This window comes from Salvelinus namaycush, unplaced genomic scaffold (genome assembly GCF_016432855.1).
Source record: "Salvelinus namaycush isolate Seneca unplaced genomic scaffold, SaNama_1.0 Scaffold2064, whole genome shotgun sequence".
Classification (NCBI taxonomy): domain Eukaryota; kingdom Metazoa; phylum Chordata; class Actinopteri; order Salmoniformes; family Salmonidae; genus Salvelinus; species Salvelinus namaycush.
Genome location: NW_024058858.1, coordinates 1 through 21,642, shown reverse-complemented (window position 1 = coordinate 21,642; position 21,642 = coordinate 1). Strand labels below are relative to the sequence as shown.

Genomic DNA, 21,642 nt, shown 5'->3' with positions numbered 1-21,642 from the left:
AGTGACTGTACATTAGCAAGTAGAATGGAGGGACGATCAGAGGTCCTCCATCTTATTATCTAGTGACTATACATTAGCCAGTAGAATGGAGGGACGATCAGAGGTCCTCCATCTTATTATCTAGTGACTGTACATTAGCCAGTAGAATGGAGGGACGATCAGAGGTCCTCCATCTTATTATCTAGTGACTGTACATTAGCCAGTAGAATGGAGGGACGATCAGAGGTCCTCCATCTTATTATCAAGTGACTGTACATTAGCCAGTAGAATGGAGGGACGATCAGAGATCCTCCATCTTATTATCTAGTGATTGTACATTAGCCAGTAGAATGGAGGGACGATCAGAGGTCCTCCATCTTATTATCTAGTGACTGTACATTAGCAAGTAGAATGGAGGGACGATCAGAGGTCCTCCATCTTATTATCTAGTGACTGTACATTAGCAAGTAGAATGGAGGGACGATCAGAGGTCCTCCATCTTATTATCTAGTGACTGTACATTAGCAAGTAGAATGGAGGGACGATCAGAGGTCCTCCATCTTATTATCTAGTGACTGTACATTAGCAAGTAGAATGGAGGGACGATCAGAGGTACATCCATCTTATTATCAAGTGAATGTACGTTAGCCACTAGAGTGGAGGGACGATCAGAAGTCCTATATCTTATTATCAAGTAAATGTTCATTAGCCAGCAGAGTGGAGGGACGATGAGAGGTCCTCCGTCTAAATATCTAGTGACTGTACATTAGCCAGTAGAATGGAGGGACGATCAGAGGTCCTCCGTCTTATTATCTAGTGACTGTACATTAGCCAGTAGAATGGAGGGACGATGAGAGGTCCTCCGTCTAAATATCTAGTGACTGTACATTAGCCAGTAGAATGGAGGGACGATCAGAGGTCCTCCGTCTTATTATCTAGTGACTGTACATTAGCCAGTAGAATGGAGGGACAATCAGAGGTCCTCCATCTTATTATCAAGTGACTGTACATTAGCCAGTAGAATGGAGGGACGATCAGAGGTCCTCCATCTTATTATCTAGTGACTGTACATTAGCCAGTAGAATGGAGGGATGATCAGAGGTCCTCCATCTTATTATCAAGTGACTGTACATTAGCCAGTAGAATGGAGGGACGATCAGAGGTCCTCCATCTTATTATCTAGTGACTGTACATTAGCCAGTAGAATGGAGGGACGATCAGAGGTCCTCCATCTTATTATCTAGTGACTGTACATTAGTCAGTAGAATGGAGGGACGATCAGAGGTCCTCCATCTTATTATCTAGTGACTGTACATTAGCCAGTAGAATGGAGGGACGATCAGAGGTCCTCCATCTTATTATCTAGTGACTGTACATTAGCCAGTAGAATGGAGGGACGATCAGAGGTCCTCCATCTTATTATCTAGTGACTGTACATTAGCCAGTAGAATGGAGGGATGATCAGAGGTCCTCCATCTTATTATCAAGTGAATGTACGTTAGCCACTAGAGTGGAGGGACGATCAGAAGTCCTATATCTTATTATCAAGTAAATGTTCTAACATTAGCCAGTAGATTGGAGGGACGATCAGAGGTCCTCCATCTTATTATCTAGTGACTGTACATTAGCCAGTAGAATGGAGGGACGATCAGAGGTCCTCCATCTTATTATCTAGTGATTGTACATTAGCCAGTAGAATGGAGGGACGATCAGAGGTCCTCCATCTTATTATCTAGTGACTGTACATTAGTCAGTAAAATGGAGGGACGATCAGAGGTCCTCCATCTTATTATCTAGTGACTGTACATTAGCCAGTAGAATGGAGGGACGATCAGAGGTCCTCCATCTTATCATCATGTATCAATTATCCAGTACGACGCCATCTTAATGGGTGTGTGTGTGTGGGGGGGGGGGGGGGGGGGGGGTATATGAACATGTGTTTGTTCTTTTTGTACGTTTGTATATCATTTGTAATGTCTGTGTGTGTGTGTCTCTCTGTAGGTACCCATGTGATGGAGGGTTCAGGCAGGATGCTGGTAACTGCTGTGGGGGTCAACTCTCAGACCGGCATCATCTTTACACTGCTGGGGGCCGGAGAGGGGGAGGAGGAAGAGGAGGAGGAGGATGACAAGAAGAAGAAGGGTAAGATGGAGTTAAAAACGACATAATATTTGCATTCATCTGTAGCAAACATTGATTGACTGATTGATTTAATGATTCATTGATTATCTCTATCAGGGAAGCAGCCCGAAGTGGTGGTGGAGAACAACCAGAATAAAGGTAACCAATCACAGACAGGGTCAGGGGTTGGAGGTCAGGGATCAGGTTGGGCTTACTTCGAAACGCCTGTGTGTGTCCTCCAGCCAAGAAGCAGGACGAGGCTGTGGCCATGGAGATGCAGCCTCTGAAGAGTGCAGAGGGAGGAGAGGTGGAGGACAAGAAGAGAGTCAACACAACAAAGAAGGAGAAGAGTGTTCTACAGGGTAAACTCACCAAACTGGCTGTGCAGATTGGGAAAGCAGGTAGGACCTTCTCTAACTCTGGGTTTTATTCTGTTAGGCCATACACATTTAATTTACTGTGTATAATTTGTTAGGCCATACAAATTTAATTTACTGTGGTTTATTCTGTTAGGCCATACAAATTTAATTTACTGTGGTTTATTCTGTTAGGCCATACAAATTTAATTTACTGTGGTTTATTCTGTTAGGCCATACAAATTTAATTTACTGTGGTTTATTCTGTTAGGCCATACACATTTAATTTACTGTGGTTTATTCTGTTAGGCCATACACATTTAATTTACTGGTAGGACGTTCTCTAACTCTGTGTTTTATTCTGTTAGGCCATACACATTTAATTTACTGGTAGGACGTTCTCTAACTCTGTGGTTTATTCTGTTAGGCCATACACATTTAATTTACTGGTAGGACCTTCTCTAACTCTGTGTTTTATTCTGTTAGGCCATACAAATTTAATTTGTAACAGATGAGCTTCACTTTTCTCACTTTTTTTTACCGACTTCTGCGGTGCTGTGTTCATATAGTGTCCAATCTCCCGTGATGATTTCCCATGCTGATGCTTGAGAATCAAAGACCAAACCGCCTCAGATCACCCGCTTTGGGCCTCTGATTGGACAGTGACACAAAACACAACACACACACACACACACATTTCTCTCGCGTGCCAGTATGGCTTTGGTCAGCCAAAATGCATACTATTTTTATGATTCAGGTTAAACAAATTCATATTATTTACGTTATTTGCAAACAGTCGGTTAAATAAATTTTCTGACCTATTTGAAGCAGTTAATACCCGAAACATAACGTCACCGAACGACTGGCCAGAGATCAGGGCATTCATCAGCAAAGACGAAGGGCAAACATGGTAGCGTTTTGGACAGCCAAATTTAAGTCAAAATAAGTGATGACGTTGAAGAATTTCAGATGTATGCAGATTTGTGATTCATAACTTACATTTTACCGGAAGCTTACTGCTTGTAGTAGACAGACAGACAACACCAAGGTGGAATGTGTTTGAAGTTCTCATGCACCACAGAGAACAGTCCGCATATCCTGCAAAATGCATTGCCATTGCATTGCACACACTTTGCACAGATCAGGAGCTCCACAATGACGGTGTCGACTGTCTCCGAGGTGAGGGCTTTTTCCTGGCAGCCGAATGACGCAATTGATGAAGAATGTGGTGAGTAACTGACTGTATAGGCCTATTGGCCGCACATTTAGTAAAGCTTTCTCTGTGACAATTTCTGGTATAAGCGCTATAGACATGGAATAGATTGATGCTTCTAATTGTGCATTTTAAATAATGTTTATTCTGTAAATCAGTGGTTCCCAACCAGGGGAACTAGGACCACTGGGGGTACTTGGTTTATCTACAGGGGGTACTAGGACCCTGGGGGTACTTGGCCTATCCACAGGGGGTATTAGGACCCTGGGGGTACTTGGCCTATCCACAGGGGGTACTAGGACCCTGGGGGTACTTGGCCTATCCACAGGGGGTACTTGGCCTATCCACAGGGGGTACTTGGCCTATCCACAGGGGGTATTAGGACCCTGGGGGTACTTGGCCTATCCACAGGGGGTACTAGGACCCTGGGGGTACTTGGTCTATCTACAGGGGGTACTTGGCCTATCCACAGGGGGTACTAGGACCCTGGGGGTACTTGGTCTATCTACAGGGGGTACTTGGTCTATCCACAGGGGGTACTTGGTCTATCTACAGGGGTACTTGGTCTATCTACAGGGGGTACTTGGTCTATCTACAGGGGGTACTTGGCCTATCTACAGGGGGTACTTGGTCTATCTACAGGGGGTACTTGGTCTATCTACAGGGGTACTTGGTCTATCTACAGGGGGTACTTGGTCTATCGACAGGGGGTACTTGGTCTATCTACAGGGGTACTTGGTTTATCTACAGGGGGTACTTGGTCTATCTACAGGGGGTACTTGGTCTATCTACAGGGGGTACTTGGTCTATCTACAGGGGGTACTTGGTCTATCTACAGGGGGTACTTGGTCTATCTACAGGGGTACTTGGTCTATCTACAGGGGTACTTGGTCTATCTACAGGGGTACTTGGTCTATCTACAGGGGGTACTTGGTCTATCTACAGGGGGTACTTGGTCTATCTACAGGGGGTACTTGGTCTATCTACAAGGGGTACTTGGTCTATCTACAGGGGTACTTGGTCTATCTACAGGGGTACTTGGTCTATCTACAGGGGTACTTGGTCTATCTACAGGGGTACTTGGTCTATCTACAGGGGGTACTTGGTCTATCTACAGGGGGTACTTGGTCTATCTACAGGGGGTACTTGGTCTATCTACAGGGGGTACTTGGTCTATCTACAGGGGGTACTTGGTCTATCTACAGGGGTACTTGGTCTATCTACAGGGGTACTTGGTCTATCTACAGGGGTACTTGGTCTATCTACAGGGGGTACTTGGTCTATCTACAGGGGGTACTTGGTCTATCTACAGGGGTACTTGGTCTATCCACAGGGGTACTTGGTCTATCTACAGGGGTACTTGGTCTATCTACAGGGGGTACTTGGTCTATCTACAGGGGGTACTTGGTCTATCTACAGGGAGTACTTGGTCTATCTACAGGGGGTACTTGGTCTATCTACAGGGGGTACTTGGCCTATCTACAGGGGGTACTTGGTCTATCTACAGGGGTACTTGGTCTATCTACAGGGAGTACTTGGTCTATCTACAGGGGGTACTTGGTCTATCTACAGGGGGTACTTGGTCTATCTACAGGGGGTACTTGGTCTATCTACAGGGGTACTTGGTCTATCTACAGGGGGTACTTGGTCTATCTACAGGGGTACTTGGTCTATCTACAGGGGGTACTTGGTCTATCTACAGGGGGTACTTGGTCTATCTACAGGGGGTACTTGGTCTATCTACAGGGGGTACTTGGTCTATCTACAGGGGGTACTTGGTCTATCTACAGGGGGTACTCGGTCTATCTACAGGGGTACTTGGTCTATCTACAGGGGGTACTTGGTCTATCTACAGGGGGTACTTGGTCTATCTACAGGGGGTACTTGGTCTATCTACAGGGGGTACTTGGTCTATCTACAGGGGGTACTTGGTCTATCTACAGGGGGTACTTGGTCTATCTACAGGGGGTACTTGGTCTATCTACACGGGGTACTTGGTCTATCTACAGGGGGTACTTGGTCTATCTACAGGGAGTACTTGGTCTATCTACAGGGGGTACTTGGTCTATCTACAGGGGGTACTTGGTCTATCTACAGGGGGTACTTGGTCTATCTACAGGGGGTACTTGGTCTATCTACAGGGGGTACTTGGTCTATCTACAGGGGGTACTTGGTCTATCCACAGGGGGTACTTGGTCTATCTACAGGGGTACTTGGTCTATCTACAGGGGGTACTTGGTCTATCTACAGGGGGTACTTGGTCTATCTACAGGGGGTACTTGGTCTATCTACAGGGGGTACTTGGTCTATCTACAGGGGGTACTTGGTCTATCTACAGGGGGTACTTGGTCTATCTACAGGGGTACTTGGTCTATCTACAGGGGTACTTGGTCTATCTACAGGGGGTACTTGGTCTATCTACAGGGGTACTTGGTCTATCTACAGGGGGTACTTGGCCTATCTACAGGGGGTACTTGGTCTATCTACAGGGGTACTTGGTCTATCTACAGGGGGTACTTGGTCTATCTACAGGGGTACTTGGTCTATCTACAGGGGGTACTTGGTCTATCTACAGGGGTACTTGGCCTATCTACAGGGGGTACTTGGTCTATCTACAGGGGTACTTGGTCTATCTACAGGGGGTACTTGGTCTATCTACAGGGGTACTTGGTCTATCTACAGGGGTACTTGGTCTATCTACAGGGGGTACTTGGTCTATCTACAGGGGTACTTGGTCTATCTACAGGGGGTACTTGGTCTATCTACAGGGGTACTTGGTCTATCTACAGGGGGTACTTGGTCTATCTACAGGGGGTACTTGGTCTATCTACAGGGGTACTTGGTCTATCTACAGGGGGTACTTGGTCTATCTACAGGGGTACTTGGTCTATCTACAGGGGGTACTTGGTCTATCTACAGGGGGTACTTGGTCTATCTACAGGGGGTACTTGGTCTATCTACAGGGGGTACTTGGTCTATCTACAGGGGGTACTTGGTCTATCTACAGGGGGGTACTTGGTCTATCTACAGTGGTACTTGGTCTATCTACAGGGGGTACTTGAGAAGACTCATGAGACCATAGGACTACTGGTAAAATGCACATGAAGGGGTACATCAGGGGTACTCTGGGCAGAGCAACATTTAGTTGGTGGTACAGTAACCGGAAAAGGTTGGGAACCACTGCAGTGACACAATAGGTTGTTCCTTTTGGTCATTTAATCCTTCAGTGACTCCGGATGTGACCTCGTATGAAACCGTACTTGACTCAGTACTGCCGACTGCAGGATAATAACGAGAGTGCAAATAACAATATTACATAAATATTCTACTCATCACATTAAATTATGATTTGAATCTAGAAGATAGGAGAATGCACCTTTTTCAGTTCTGCATTCCTTTTACTGAGCTAAACTTATTTTTAAATAGCCCTGTTTCTTCTCGAAGTCTAGATAAACCTATGAATAGTGGATTATATTTATTTATTTATTTATTTACATTTCAGTAAAGAACTGATTATACATTACATGTGATTAAAATTGTTTATTTTTTTGTCAATAATTATTTCATTCGGAGTACAGATTAGGCTGTTGTATTCTATTATACATCTTATATTATGTTCGTTGATGTTTGTTAATGTTAATTAATTCATGTTAATTTATTTAATAATGATAATCAGACTCAAATGTTTATATTTCTCCTATTTTCTTATGTCCATATAGGCTGAATATTCATTACCAGATTGTCCAAAGCACTCTGGTATATGGACCCCGATCTGGAGAAGTTCAAGGCAAGGGGCTTAGCCACACCAGACCGATTCCTGCAATTACCACAAGGCCTTGGATCCTACTATTACAACAGATACCAGGACACACAACACAAGGCACCCAAACTGGATCCAGATCTGGGATTACTGCAGTCTGCTCTCTACCTCAATATCCAAGCCCTGGGCAAACCGAGGTCACTTTACAGGTATTTTTATGAATGGATTGTGTCACTTTTTCATATCAATTAAGTTTGTGGAAAGCTACTACTCCTTGTAGATTCACTGTGTCTGATGATGGAAAGCTACTACTCCTTGTAGATTCACTGTGTCTGATGATGGAAAGCTACTACTCCTTGTAGATTCACTGTGTCTGATGATGGAAAGCTACTACTCCTTGTAGATTCACTGTCTGATGATGGAAAGCTACTACTCCTTGTAGATTCACTGTGTCTGATGTTGGGAAGCTACTACTCCTTGTAGATTCACTGTCTGATGATGGAAAGCTACTACTCCTTGTAGATTCACTGTGTCTGATGATGGAAAGCTACTACTCCTTGTAGATTCACTGTGTCTGATGATGGAAAGCTACTACTCCTTGTAGATTCACTGTCTGATGATGGAAAGCTACTACTCCTTGTAGATTCACTGTGTCTGATGATGGAAAGCTACTACTCCTTGTAGATTCACTGTCTGATGATGGAAAGCTACTACTCCTTGTAGATTCACTGTGTCTGATGATGGAAAGCTACTACTCCTTGTAGATTCACTGTCTGATGATGGAAAGCTACTACTCCTTGTAGATTCACTGTGTCTGATGATGGAAAGCTACTACTCCTTGTAGATTCACTGTCTGATGATGGAAAGCTACTACTCCTTGTAGATTCACTGTGTCTGATGATGGGAAGCTACTACTCCTTGTAGATTCACTGTGTCTGATGATGGGAAGCTACTACTCCTTGTAGATTCACTGTGTCTGATGATGGAAAGCTACTACTCCTTGTAGATTCACTGTCTGATGATGGAAAGCTACTACTCCTTGTAGATTCACTGTGTCTGATGATGGAAAGCTACTACTCCTTGTAGATTCACTGTGTCTGATGATGGGAAGCTACTACTCCTTGTAGATTCACTGTGTCTGATGATGGGAAGCTACTACTCCTTGTAGATTCACTGTCTGATGATGGAAAGCTACTACTCCTTGTAGATTCACTGTGTCTGATGATGGAAAGCTACTACTCCTTGTAGATTCACTGTGTCTGATGATGGGAAGCTACTACTCCTTGTAGATTCACTGTGTCTGATGTTGGAAAACGGCACCATTTATTTCTGTATTTGCTTTATGTTTTAAAAACCTCTCAGTTAAAACTGCTCGTTTCTTTGTTGTGTATTTCAAATGAAATGAGATGTCAGAGAGGATGTGGTGCATGTAAAAGCGTCCATGGCAGCATCCCACTTGAAGAAGGTGAATCAAACATTGACCAGACATCACCAACAGTCCCAAACACACACCAGAGGTGTACGTTTTATGAGAACATCATGCGGACTGGTAAGCCCCTCGTACAACACTCTGTTGCAAGCCTTAGAGAAAATGGCCCAACATCACCCTTGCTTCCTACTGGACTCTTCTCCTGATGACACATCCCAGCGGAGGAAATAGATTGACAACTTGAAACTTCCATTGACTTTTACTTTTTACAAGTACGCCTGTGGTAATTACCTAGGCACTCTGACATTCATATGGAAGGTATCCTCACATAACAATGAAGTTCATGAGACCAGGCAAGCTTCTGTCTGATAGCGATGGCTTCATGAAACCAGGCAAGCTTCTGTCTGAGAGCGATCGGTTCATGAGACCAGGCAAGCTTCTGTCTGAGAGCGATCGGTTCATGAGACCAGGCAAGCTTCTGTCTGAGAGCGATCGGTTCATGAGACCAGGCAAGCTTCTGTCTGAGAGCGATGGCTTCATGAAACCAGGCAAGCTTCTGTCTGAGAGCGATGGCTTCATGAGACCAGGCAAGCTTCTGTCTGATAGCGATGGCTTCATGAAACCAGGCAAGCTTCTGTCTGAGAGCGATGGCTTCATGAGACCAGGCAAGCTTCTGTCTGAGAGCGATCGGTTCATGAGACCAGGCAAGCTTCTGTCTGAGAGCGATCGGTTCATGAGACCAGGCAAGCTTCTGTCTGAGAGCGATCGGTTCATGAGACCAGGCAAGCTTCTGTCTGAGAGCGATCGGTTCATGAGACCAGGCAAGCTTCTGTCTGATAGCGATGGCTTCATGAGACCAGGCAAGCTTCTGTCTGATAGCGATGGCTTCATGAGACCAGGCAAGCTTCTGTCTGATAGCGATCGGTTCATGAGACCAGGCAAGCTTCTGTCAGATAGCGATGGCTTCATGAGACCAGGCAAGCTTCTGTCTGATAGCGATGGCTTCATGAGACCAGGCAAGCTTCTGTCTGATAGCGATGGCTTCATGAGACCAGGCAAGCTTCTGTCTGAGAGCGATGGCTTCATGAGACCAGGCAAGCTTCTGTCAGATAGCGATGGCTTCATGAGACCAGGCAAGCTTCTGTCTGATAGCGATGGCTTCATGAGACCAGGCAAGCTTCTGTCTGATAGCGATGGCTTCATGAGACCAGGCAAGCTTCTGTCAGATAGCGATGGCTTCATGAGACCAGGCAAGCTTCTGTCAGATAGCGATGGCTTCATGAGACCAGGCAAGCTTCTGTCTGATAGCGATGGCTTCATGAGACCAGGCAAGCTTCTGTCTGATAGCAATGGCTTCATGAGACCAGGCAAGCTTCTGTCAGATAGCGATGGCTTCATGAGACCAGGCAAGCTTCTGTCTGATAGCGATGGCTTCATGAGACCAGGCAAGCTTCTGTCTGATAGCGATCGGTTCATGAGACCAGGCAAGCTTCTGTCTGATAGCGATCGGTTCATGAGACCAGGCAAGCTTCTGTCAGATAGCGATGGCTTCATGAGACCAGGCAAGCTTCTGTCTGATAGCGATGGCTTCATGAGACCAGGCAAGCTTCTGTCTGATAGCGATGGCTTCATGAGACCAGGCAAGCTTCTGTCTGATAGCGATGGCTTCATGAGACCAGGCAAGCTTCTGTCTGAGAGCGATGGCTTCATGAGACCAGGCAAGCTTCTGTCTGATAGCGATGGCTTCATGAGACCAGGCAAGCTTCTGTCTGATAGCAATAGCTTCATGAAACCAGGCAAGCTTCTGTCTGATAGCAATGGCTTCATGAAACCAGGCAAGCTTCTGTCTGATAGCAATAGCTTCATGAAACCAGGCAAGCTTCTGTCATCTTCACACCGATAAAATAAATAAACAACCAACATGCAGCACTGGAGCAAAAAGCTCATCCTGCCAAAGTGAACAGCAGTTACTGACAGATGATGCTGAACAAGGCCTGCTTGATGAGAGACTATCCTTGTTCCTCCTTGATGGTGATGACCCAGAGAGTATCCTTGTTCCTCCTTGATGGTAATGACCCAGAGAGTATCCTTGTTCCTCCTTGATGGTAATGACCCAGAGAGTATCCTTGTCCCTCCTTGATGGTGATGACCCAGAGAGTATCCTTGTTCCTCCTTGATTGTGAGAGTGTCCTTGTCCCTCCTTGATGGTGATGACCCAGAGAGTATCCTTGTTCCTCCTTGATGGTAATGACCCAGAGAGTATCCTTGTTCCTCCTTGATGGTGATGACCCAGAGAGTATCCTTGTTCCTCCTTGATGGTGATGACCCAGAGAGTATCCTTGTTCCTCCTTGATGGTGATGACCCAGAGAGTATCCTTGTTCCTCCTTGATTGTGAGAGTATCCTTGTACCTCCTTGATGGTGATGACCCAGAGAGTATCCTTGTTCCTCCTTGATGGTGATGACCCAGAAAGTATCCATGTCCCTCCTTGATGGTGATGACCCAGAGAGTATCCTTGTTCCTCCTTGATTGTGAGAGTATCCTTGTCCCTCCTTGATGGTGATGACCCAGAGAGTATCCTTGTTCCTCCTTGATGGTAATGACCCAGAGAGTATCCTTGTTCCTCCTTGATGGTGATGACCCAGAGAGTATCCTTGTTCCTCCTTGATGGTGATGACCCAGAGAGTATCCTTGTTCCTCCTTGATGGTGATGACCCAGAGAGTATCCTTGTTCCTCCTTGATGGTGATGACCCAGAGAGTATCCTTGTTCCTCCTTGATGGTGATGACCCAGAGAGTATCCTTGTTCCTCCTTGATGGTGATGACCCAGAGAGTATCCTTGTTCCTCCTTGATGGTGATGACCCAGAGAGTATCCTTGTTCCTCCTTGATGGTGATGACCCAGAGAGTATCCTTGTTCCTCCTTGATGGTGATGACCCAGAGAGTATCCTTGTTCCTCCTCCTTGATGGTGATGACCCAGAGAGTATCCTTGTTCCTCCTTGATGGTGATGACACAGAGAGTATCCTTGTCCCTCCTTGATGGCCGGTTTGACTGACTTAAGTGGAAAGGAACAGCAGCCCGCTGCCGGAAATTGTCAATAGTGCGCAACAATTCAACATCATTGATATAGAACTTGACATGATGCATGACCTCAGCAGGAAGGGCCTTGACAAGGAACGGTACAAGCGATCCCAAATCAAATCAGATTTACATGTGGTTAGCAGATGTTACTGCGAGTGTTGCAAAAGGCTTGTGCTTCTAGTTCCGACAGTGCAGCAATACCTAACATGTAATCTGACAATTCCACAACAACTACCTAATATACACAAATCTAAGTAAAAGTATGGAATAAGAATATGTACATATAAATATATGGATGTGCAATGACCGAGCGGCATAGGAAAGATGCAATAGGTGGTGTAAAATATGGGATGAGTAATGTAAGATATGTAAACATCATTATGAAAGCGACATTGATAAAGTGACCAATGATCCATTTGTTAGTGTGGCCAATGATTTCAAGTCTGTATGTAGGCAGCAAATAAAATACATGTTATTGGTCACATGTGAAATCTAAGGAGGAATGAATTAAGACTATATACAAATATGTGAGGGTTTCAGGTGACACATTTCTTTAGCCTCCTGAGGTTGAAGAGGCTCTGTTATGCCTTCACCACAGTGTCTGTGTGGGTGGTCCATTTCAGTTTGTCAGTGATGTGTAGGCCAAGGAACTTGAAGCTTTCCACCTTCTCCACTATGGTCCCGTCGATGTAGATAGGGGGGTGCTTCCTCTGCTGTTTCCTGAAGTCCACAATCATCTCCTTTGTTTTGTTGACACTGAGTGAGAGGTTGTTTCCTGACACCACACTCCCATAGCCCTCACCTCCTCCCTGTTAGCTGTCTCGTCATCGTTAGTAATCAAGCCTACCACTGTAGTGTCGTCTGCAAACTTGATGATTGAGTTGGAGGCGTGCATGGCCACGCAGTCATGGGTGAACAGGGAGTACAGGAGAGGGCTGAGAACGCACCCTTGTGGGGCCCCAGTGTTGAGGATCAGCGGCGTGGAGATGTTGTTACCTACCCTCACCACCTGGGGGCGGCCCGTCAGGAAGTCCAGGACCCAGTTGCACAGGGCGGGGTCAAGACCCAGGGTCTCGAGCTTAATGACGAGTTTGGAGGGTACTATGGTGTTAAATGCTGAGCTGTAGTCGATGAACAGCATTCTTACATAGGTATTCCTCTTGTCCAGATGGGTTAGAGCAGTGTGCAGTGTGATTGCGATTGCGTCGTCTGTGGACCTACTGGGGCGGTAAGCAAAATTGAAGTGGGTCTTTGGTGTCAGGTAGGGTGGAGGTGATATGGTCCTTGACTAGTCTCTCAAAGCACTTCATGATGACGGAAGTGGGTGTCATTAGTCATTTAGCTCAGTTACCTTAGCTTTCTTGGGAACAGGAACAATGGTGGTCCTCTTGAAGAATGTGGTAACAGCAGACTGGGATAAGGATTGATTGAATATGTCCGTAAACGCACCAGCCAGCTGGTCCGTGCATTCTCTGAGGACGCGGCCGGGGATGCCGTCTGGGCCTGCAGCCTTGCGAGGGTTAACACGTTGAAATGTTTTACTCATGTTGGCTGCAGTGAAGGAGAGCCCGCAGGTTTTGGTAGCGGGCCGTGTCAGTGGCACTGTATTGTCCTCAAAGTGAGCAAAGAAGTTGTTTAGTTTGTCTGGGAGCAAGACATCGTGGTCCGCGACGGGGCTGGTTTTTCTTTTGTAGTCCGTGATTGACTGTGGACCCTGCCACATACCTCTCGTGTCTGAGCCGTTGAATTGCGACTCTACTTTGTCTCTATACTGACGCTTAGCTTGTTTGATTGCCTTGCGGAGGGAATAGCTACACTGTTTTGTATTCCTGACGGGGGCGGCCCGTCAGGAAGTCCAGGTCCCAGTAGCACAGGGCGGGATTCGGACCCAGGGCCTCAAGCTTAATGATGAGCTTGGAGGGTACTATGGTGTTGAAGTCAATAAACAGCATTATTGCATAGGTATTTATCTTGTCCAGATGGGACAGTGCAGTGTGCAGAGTGATGACGGTTGCATTGTCTGTGGATCTATTGGGGCGGTAAGCAAATTGAAGTGGGTCCAGGGTGGCAGGTAAGGTAGAGGTGATATGGTTTGGGTAGGTTTTAATAGTCACAGTGGGCACTACATCTCCTATACACTTCCTGATAAACTCACTCACCGTATCCGTGCATACATCTACATTATTTTCGCACGCTACCTGGAACATATCTACGTGATCAAAACAATCCTGAAGCGTGGATTCCAATTGGTCAGACCAGCGTTGAATAGTATGAAGCACGGGCACTTCCTGTTTGAGTTTCTGCCTATAGGACGGGAGGAGCAAGATGGATTTGTGATCAGATTTGCCGAAAGGAGGATGGGGGAGGGCCTTGTAAGCATTCCAGAAGTTTGAATAGCAATGTTCAAGAGTCTTGGTAGCGTGAGTAGGACAGTCAATATGTTGATAGAATTTTTGCAGCCTAGTCCTCAGATTTGCTTTGTTAAAATCCCCAGCTACAATAAATGCAACCTCAGGATGTGTGGTTTACAGTTTGTATAAAGTCTAGTGAAGCTCAAGTTTCGGCTTGAGGTGGGATGTAAAATGGCCGTGGCGATGACGGAGGAGATTTCACTTGGGAGATAATATGGTTGGCATGTAATTGTGAGGTATTCTAGGTCAGGTGAACAAAATGACTTGAGTTCCTGAATGTTCCTAGAATTACACCATGAGTCGTTAATCATGAAACACACCCCTCCGCCCTTCTACTTCCCGGAGAGATATTTACTCCTGTCTGCATGATGTACTGATTTACCGATTCCGACAGAGTATCCAGAGAGAACCATGTTTCCGTGAAACAAAGTATGTTACAGGCCCCGATGTCTCTCTGGAAAGAAATCCTTGCTCGAAGCTCATCAACTTTGTTATCTAAAGACTGAACATTAGCAAGTAATATACTCGGAAGCGGTAGGTGGTGTGCGCGCCTCCTGAATCGAACCAGCAGGCCGTACCGAGTGCCTCTTCTGAGGTTTTGGGTCGGCCTCTGGAAGAAGTTTGATTTCTCCGGGGAGAGTGAACAAAGGATCTGCTCCATGGAATTCGTATTGCTGGTGGTAATGATGGCAGTTCTGGTGAGTTACCGCCGCTCTAATATCCAAAAGTTCTTCCCGGCTGTATGTAATGACACAAAACATTTCCTGAGCTAATAATGTAAAAAATAGTACATAAAAAAACAAAATACTGAATAGTTTTCTAAGAGCTAGTCGCTGTAGATGTCTAGATGTCTGTCCACTGTGGATGTCTAGATGTGTATCCACTGTGGATGCCTAGATGTGTATCCACTGTGGATGCCTAGATGTGTATCCACTGTGGATGCCTAGATGTGTATCCACTGTGGATGCCTAGATGTGTATCCACTGTGGATGCCTAGATGTGTATCCACTGTGGATGCCTAGATGTGTATCCACTGTGGATGTGTAGATGTGTATCCACTGTGGATGTCCAGATGTGTATCCACTGTGGATGTCCAGATGTGTATCCACTGTGGATGCCTAGATGTGTGTCCACTGTGGATGCCTAGATGTGTATCCACTGTGGATGCCTAGATGTGTGTCCACTGTGGATGCCTAGATGTGTATCCACTGTGGATGTGTAGATGTGTGTCCACTGTGGATGTCCAGATGTGTATCCACTGTGGATGCCTAGATGTGTATCCACTGTGGATGCCTAGATGTGTATCCACTGTGGATGCCTAGATGTGTATCCACTGTGGATGTGTAGATGTGTATCCACTGTGGATGTCCAGATGTGTATCCACTGTGGATGTCCAGATGTGTATCCACTGTGGATGCCTAGATGTGTGTCCACTGTGGATGCCTAGATGTGTGTCCACTGTGGATGCCTAGATGTGTGTCCACTGTGGATGCCTAGATGTGTATCCACTGTGGATGTGTAGATGTGTATCCACTGTGGATGCCTAGATGTGTATCCACTGTGGATGCCTAGATGTGTATCCACTGTGGATGCCTAGATGTGTGTCCACTGTGGATGTGTAGATGTGTGTCCAGTCTGTCCACTGTGGATGTGTAGACGTCTATCCACTGTGGATGTGTAGACGTCTGTCCACTGTGGATGTGTAGATGTGTGTCCAGTCTGTCCACTGTGGATGCCCAGATGTGTGTCCACTCTGTCCACTGTGGATTCCCAGATGTTCTTGAAGAGGTGGTGAGGCACAAACAACAATCCCTAAAAGTCAGGTCCATGAGCACTCTGGGTAAACAAGAAGGAAAGCAGTTCATTACAAGGGAAAAAACACTATAGAGACCAGAACAAGCCACTTGCTATCAAATCTGCCAATGTGCCCTTGAGCAAAGCACTTCCCCCTAATTTCTCCAGGGTCACCGTCAATAACGACTGATCCCTGGACGTGACCCGACTCTCCGAGCGGGTTTTAGGGGAGCGAGATATGCAAAAAACTTTTACAGTTCATACCACACACTTGAACATATGTGAAACAGGACAAATATAACCCCAATTGACCTCTGAATTTGGAGTCGTTTTATTTTGGGTGGATATTTCTTACATTTTTTGCTCGTCAATTAAATTAGTATGGCCTTATGTAACATTACAGTGTCATAAAGTTATACAGTCAATTAAATTAGTATGGCCTTATGTAACATCACATGGTCATAAAGTTACTTGGTCACACATCATTCCTTTCTGTCTCTCTCTGTCTAGGCCTGGTGATGTCAGCTATAACAGTGCTCATCTTGGTACTGTATTTTGTCATCCAGACGTTCGTAATAGAAGGTGAGACGTTTTTATATTGGCAACAAGCATAGGGAATGTTCATGTTGACGTGTTGCAGGTTGAGTCAGTAATGTTGTTGTTGTTGTTGTTGTTGTGTTAATAATGTTGTTGTTGTGTTAATAATGTTGTTGTGTTAATAATGTTGTTGTGTTAATAATGTTGTTGTGTTAATAATGTTGTTGTTGTTGTGTTAATAATGTTGTTGTTGTTGTGTTAATAATGTTGTTGTTGTTGTGTTAATAATGTTGTTGTTGTTGTGTTAATAATGTTGTTGTTGTGTTAATAATGTTGGTGTTGTTGTGTTAATAATGTTGTTGTTGTGTTAATAATGGTGTTGTTGTTGTGTTAATAATGTTGGTGTTGTGTTAATAATGTTGTTGTTGTTGTGTTAATAATGTTGTTGTGTTAATAATGGTGTTGTTGTGTTAATAATGTTGTTGTTGTGTTAATAATGTTGTTGTTGTGTTAATAATGTTGTTGTGTTAATAATGGTGTTGTTGTGTTAATAATGTTGTTGTGTTAATAATGTTGTTGTGTTAATAATGTTGTTGTTGTGTTAATAATGTTGTTGTGTTAATAATGTTGTTGTTGTTGTGTTAATAATGTTGTTGTTGTTGTGTTAATAATGTTGTTGTTGTGTTAATAATGTTGTTGTTGTGTTAATAATGTTGTTGTTGTTGTGTTAATAATGTTGTTGTTGTTGTGTTAATAATGTTGTTGTTGTGTTAATAATGTTGTTGTTGTGTTAATAATGTTGTTGTGTTAATAATGTTGTTGTTGTGTTAATAATGTTGTTGTGTTAATAATGTTGTTGTGTTAATAATGTTGTTGTGTTAATAATGTTGTTGTTGTGTTAATAATGTTGTTGTTGTGTTAATAATGTTGTTGTTGTTGTGTTAATAATGTTGTTGTTGTGTTAATAATGTTGTTGTTGTGTTAATAATGTTGTTGTTGTGTTAATAATGTTGTTGTTGTTGTGTTAATAATGTTGTTGTTGTTGTGTTAATAATGTTGTTGTGTTAATAATGTTGTTGTGTTAATAATGTTGTTGTTGTGTTAATAATGTTGTTGTTGTTGTGTTAATAATGTTGTTGTTGTGTTAATAATGTTGTTGTTGTGTTAATAATGTTGTTGTTGTGTTAATAATGTTGTTGTTGTTGTGTTAATAATGTTGTTGTGTTAATAATGTTGTTGTTGTGTTAATAATGTTGTTGTTGTTGTGTTAATAATGTTGTTGTTGTTGTGTTAATAATGTTGTTGTTGTTGTGTTAATAATGTTGTTGTGTTAATAATGTTGTTGTTGTGTTAATAATGTTGTTGTTGTTGTGTTAATAATGTTGTTGTTGTTGTGTTAATAATGTTGGTGTGTTAATAATGTTGTTGTGTTAATAATGTTGTTGTTGTGTTAATAATGTTGTTGTTGTTGTGTTAATAATGTTGTTGTTGTGTTAATAATGTTGTTGTTGTGTTAATAATGTTGTTGTTGTTGTGTTAATAATGTTGTTGTTGTGTTAATAATGTTGTTGTGTTAATAATGTTGTTGTTGTTGTGTTAATAATGTTGTTGTGTTAATAATGTTGTTGTGTTAATAATGTTGTTGTTGTTGTGTTAATAATGTTGTTGTTGTGTTAATAATGTTGTTGTTGTGTTAATAATGTTGTTGTTGTTGTGTTAATAATGTTGTTGTTGTGTTAATAATGTTGTTGTTGTTGTGTTAATAATGTTGTTGTTGTTGTGTTAATAATGTTGTTGTTGTTGTGTTAATAATGTTGTTGTTGTTGTGTTAATAATGCTGTTGCTGTGTTAATAATGTTGTTGTGTTAATAATGTTGTTGTTGTTGTGTTAATAATGTTGTTGTGTTAATAATGTTGTTGTGTTAATAATGTTGTTGTTGTTGTGTTAATAATGTTGTTGTTGTGTTAATAATGTTGTTGTTGTGTTAATAATGTTGTTGTTGTTGTGTTAATAATGTTGTTGTGTTAATAATGTTGTTGTTGTTGTGTTAATAATGTTGTTGTTGTGTTAATAATGTTGTTGTGTTAATAATGTTGTTGTTGTTGTGTTAATAATGTTGTTGTTGTGTTAATAATGTTGTTGTTGTTGTGTTAATAATGTTGTTGTTGTTGTGTTAATAATGTTGTTGTTGTTGTGTTAATAATGTTGTTGTGTTAATAATGTTGTTGTTGTTGTGTTAATAATGTTGTTGTTGTGTTAATAATGTTGTTGTGTTAATAATGTTGTTGTGTTAATAATGTTGTTGTGTTAATAATGTTGTTGTTGTGTTAATAATGTTGTTGTTGTGTTAATAATGTTGTTGTTGTTGTGTTAATAATGTTGTTGTTGTTGTGTTAATAATGTTGTTGTTGTGTTAATAATGTTGTTGTGTTAATAATGTTGTTGTGTTAATAATGTTGTTGTGTTAATAATGGTGTTGTTGTGTTAATAATGTTGTTGTGTTAATAATGTTGTTGTGTTAATAATGTTGTTGTTGTGTTAATAATGTTGTTGTTGTGTTAATAATGTTGTTGTTGTTGTGTTAATAATGTTGTTGTTGTTGTGTTAATAATGTTGTTGTTGTGTTAATAATGTTGTTGTGTTAATAATGTTGTTGTGTTAATAATGTTGTTGTTGTTGTGTTAATAATGTTGTTGTTGTTGTGTTAATAATGTTGTTGTTGTGTTAATAATGTTGTTGTTGTGTTAATAATGTTGTTGTTGTGTTAATAATGTTGTTGTTGTTGTGTTAATAATGTTGTTGTTGTGTTAATAATGTTGTTGTTGTTGTGTTAATAATGTTGTTGTTGTGTTAATAATGTTGTTGTGTTAATAATGTTGTTGTTGTTGTGTTAATAATGTTGTTGTTGTGTTAATAATGTTGTTGTGTTAATAATGTTGTTGTTGTTGTGTTAATAATGTTGTTGTGTTAATAATGTTGTTGTGTTAATAATGGTGTTGTTGTGTTAATAATGTTGTTGTGTTAATAATGTTGTTGTTGTGTTAATAATGTTGTTGTTGTTGTGTTAATAATGTTGTTGTTGTGTTAATAATGTTGTTGTTGTTGTGTTAATAATGTTGTTGTGTTAATAATGTTGTTGTTGTTGTTGTGTTAATAATGTTGTTGTTGTGTTAATAATGTTGTTGTTGTGTTAATAATGTTGTTGTTGTGTTAATAATGTTGTTGTGTTAATAATGTTGTTGTTGTGTTAATAATGTTGTTGTTGTTGTGTTAATAATGTTGTTGTTGTTGTGTTAATAATGTTGTTGTTGTGTTAATAATGTTGTTGTGTTAATAATGTTGTTGTGTTAATAATGTTGTTGTGTTAATAATGTTGTTGTTGTGTTAATAATGTTGTTGTTGTTGTGTTAATAATGTTGTTGTTGTTGTGTTAATAATGTTGTTGTGTTAATAATGTTGTTGTTGTTGTGTTAATAATGTTGTTGTTGTGTTAATAATGTTGTTGTGTTAATAATGTTGTTGTTGTTGTTGTGTTAATAATGTTGTTGTGTTAATAATGTTGTTGTGTTAATAATGGTGTTGTTGTGTTAATAATGTTGTTGTGTTAATAATGTTGTTGTTGTTGTTGTGTTAATAATGTTGTTGTGTTAATAATGTTGTTGTTGTTGTTGTTGTTGTTGTGTTAATAATGTTGTTGTTGTGTTAATAATGTTGTTGTTGTTGTGTTAATAATGTTGTTGTGTTAATAATGTTGTTGTGTTAATAATGTTGTTGTGTTAATAATGTTGTTGTGTTAATAATGTTGCTGTGTTAATAATGTTGTTGTTGTTGTTGTTGTTGTTGTGTTAATAATGTTGGTGTTGTTGTGTTAATAATGTTGTTGTTGTTGTGTTAATAATGTTGTTGTGTTAATAATGTTGTTGTTGTGTTAATAATGTTGTTGTGTTAATAATGTTGTTGTTGTTGTTGTGTTAATAATGTTGTTGTTGTGTTAATAATGTTGTTGTTGTGTTAATAATGTTGTTGTTGTGTTAATAATGTTGTTGTTGTGTTAATAATGTTGTTGTTGTGTTAATAATGTTGTTGTTGTTGTGTTAATAATGTTGTTGTTGTGTTAATAATGTTGTTGTTGTGTTAATAATGTTGTTGTTGTGTTAATAATGTTGTTGTGTTAATAATGTTGTTGTTGTTGTGTTAATAATGTTGTTGTGTTAATAATGTTGTTGTTGTGTTAATAATGTTGTTGTGTTAATAATGTTGTTGTTGTTGTGTTAATAATGTTGTTGTTGCTGTGTTAATAATGTTGTTGTTGTTGTGTTAATAATGTTGTTGTGTTAATAATGTTGTTGTGTTAATAATGTTGTTGTTGTTGTGTTAATAATGTTGTTGTTGTTGTGTTAATAATGTTGTTGTTGTTGTGTTAATAATGTTGGTGTTGTTGTGTTAATAATGTTGTTGTTGTTGTGTTAATAATGTTGTTGTTGTGTTAATAATGTTGTTGTGTTAATAATGTTGTTGTGTTAATAATGTTGTTGTGTTAATAATGTTGTTGTTGTTGTGTTAATAATGTTGTTGTTGTTGTGTTAATAATGTTGTTGTGTTAATAATGTTGTTGTTGTTGTTGTGTTAATAATGTTGTTGTTGTTGTTGTGTTAATAATGTTGTTGTTGTTGTTGTGTTAATAATGTTGTTGTTGTTGTGTTAATAATGTTGTTGTTGTGTTAATAATGTTGTTGTTGTGTTAATAATGTTGTTGTGTGTTGTTGTGTTAATAATGTTGTTGTTGTGTTTAATAATGTTGTTGTTGTGTTAATAATGTTTGTTGTTGTTGTGTTAATAATGTTGTTGTTGTGTTAATAATGTTGTGTGTGTTAATAATGTTGTTGTTGTTGTGTTAATAATGTTGTTGTGTTCATTTAGATAATGTTTGTTGTTTGTGTTAATAATGTTGTTGTTGT

General features: G+C 41.2%; 1 protein-coding gene across 1 annotated transcript in view; it reads left to right on the top strand.

The window, feature by feature from the left end:
- LOC120038053 (plasma membrane calcium-transporting ATPase 3-like) overlaps nucleotides 1-16,728 on the top strand; it is a gene marked incomplete at both ends in the record, with an annotated part of 30,056 nt that extends 13,328 nt beyond the window's left edge. The window contains 4 exons of the mRNA XM_038983994.1: nucleotides 1,981-2,121; nucleotides 2,218-2,259; nucleotides 2,343-2,501; nucleotides 16,657-16,728. Coding sequence (XP_038839922.1) covers nucleotides 1,981-2,121; nucleotides 2,218-2,259; nucleotides 2,343-2,501; nucleotides 16,657-16,728 — 414 coding nt within the window. The remainder of the gene's footprint in view (nucleotides 1-1,980; nucleotides 2,122-2,217; nucleotides 2,260-2,342; nucleotides 2,502-16,656) is intronic.
- Nucleotides 16,729-21,642: the final 4,914 nt, after the last annotated feature.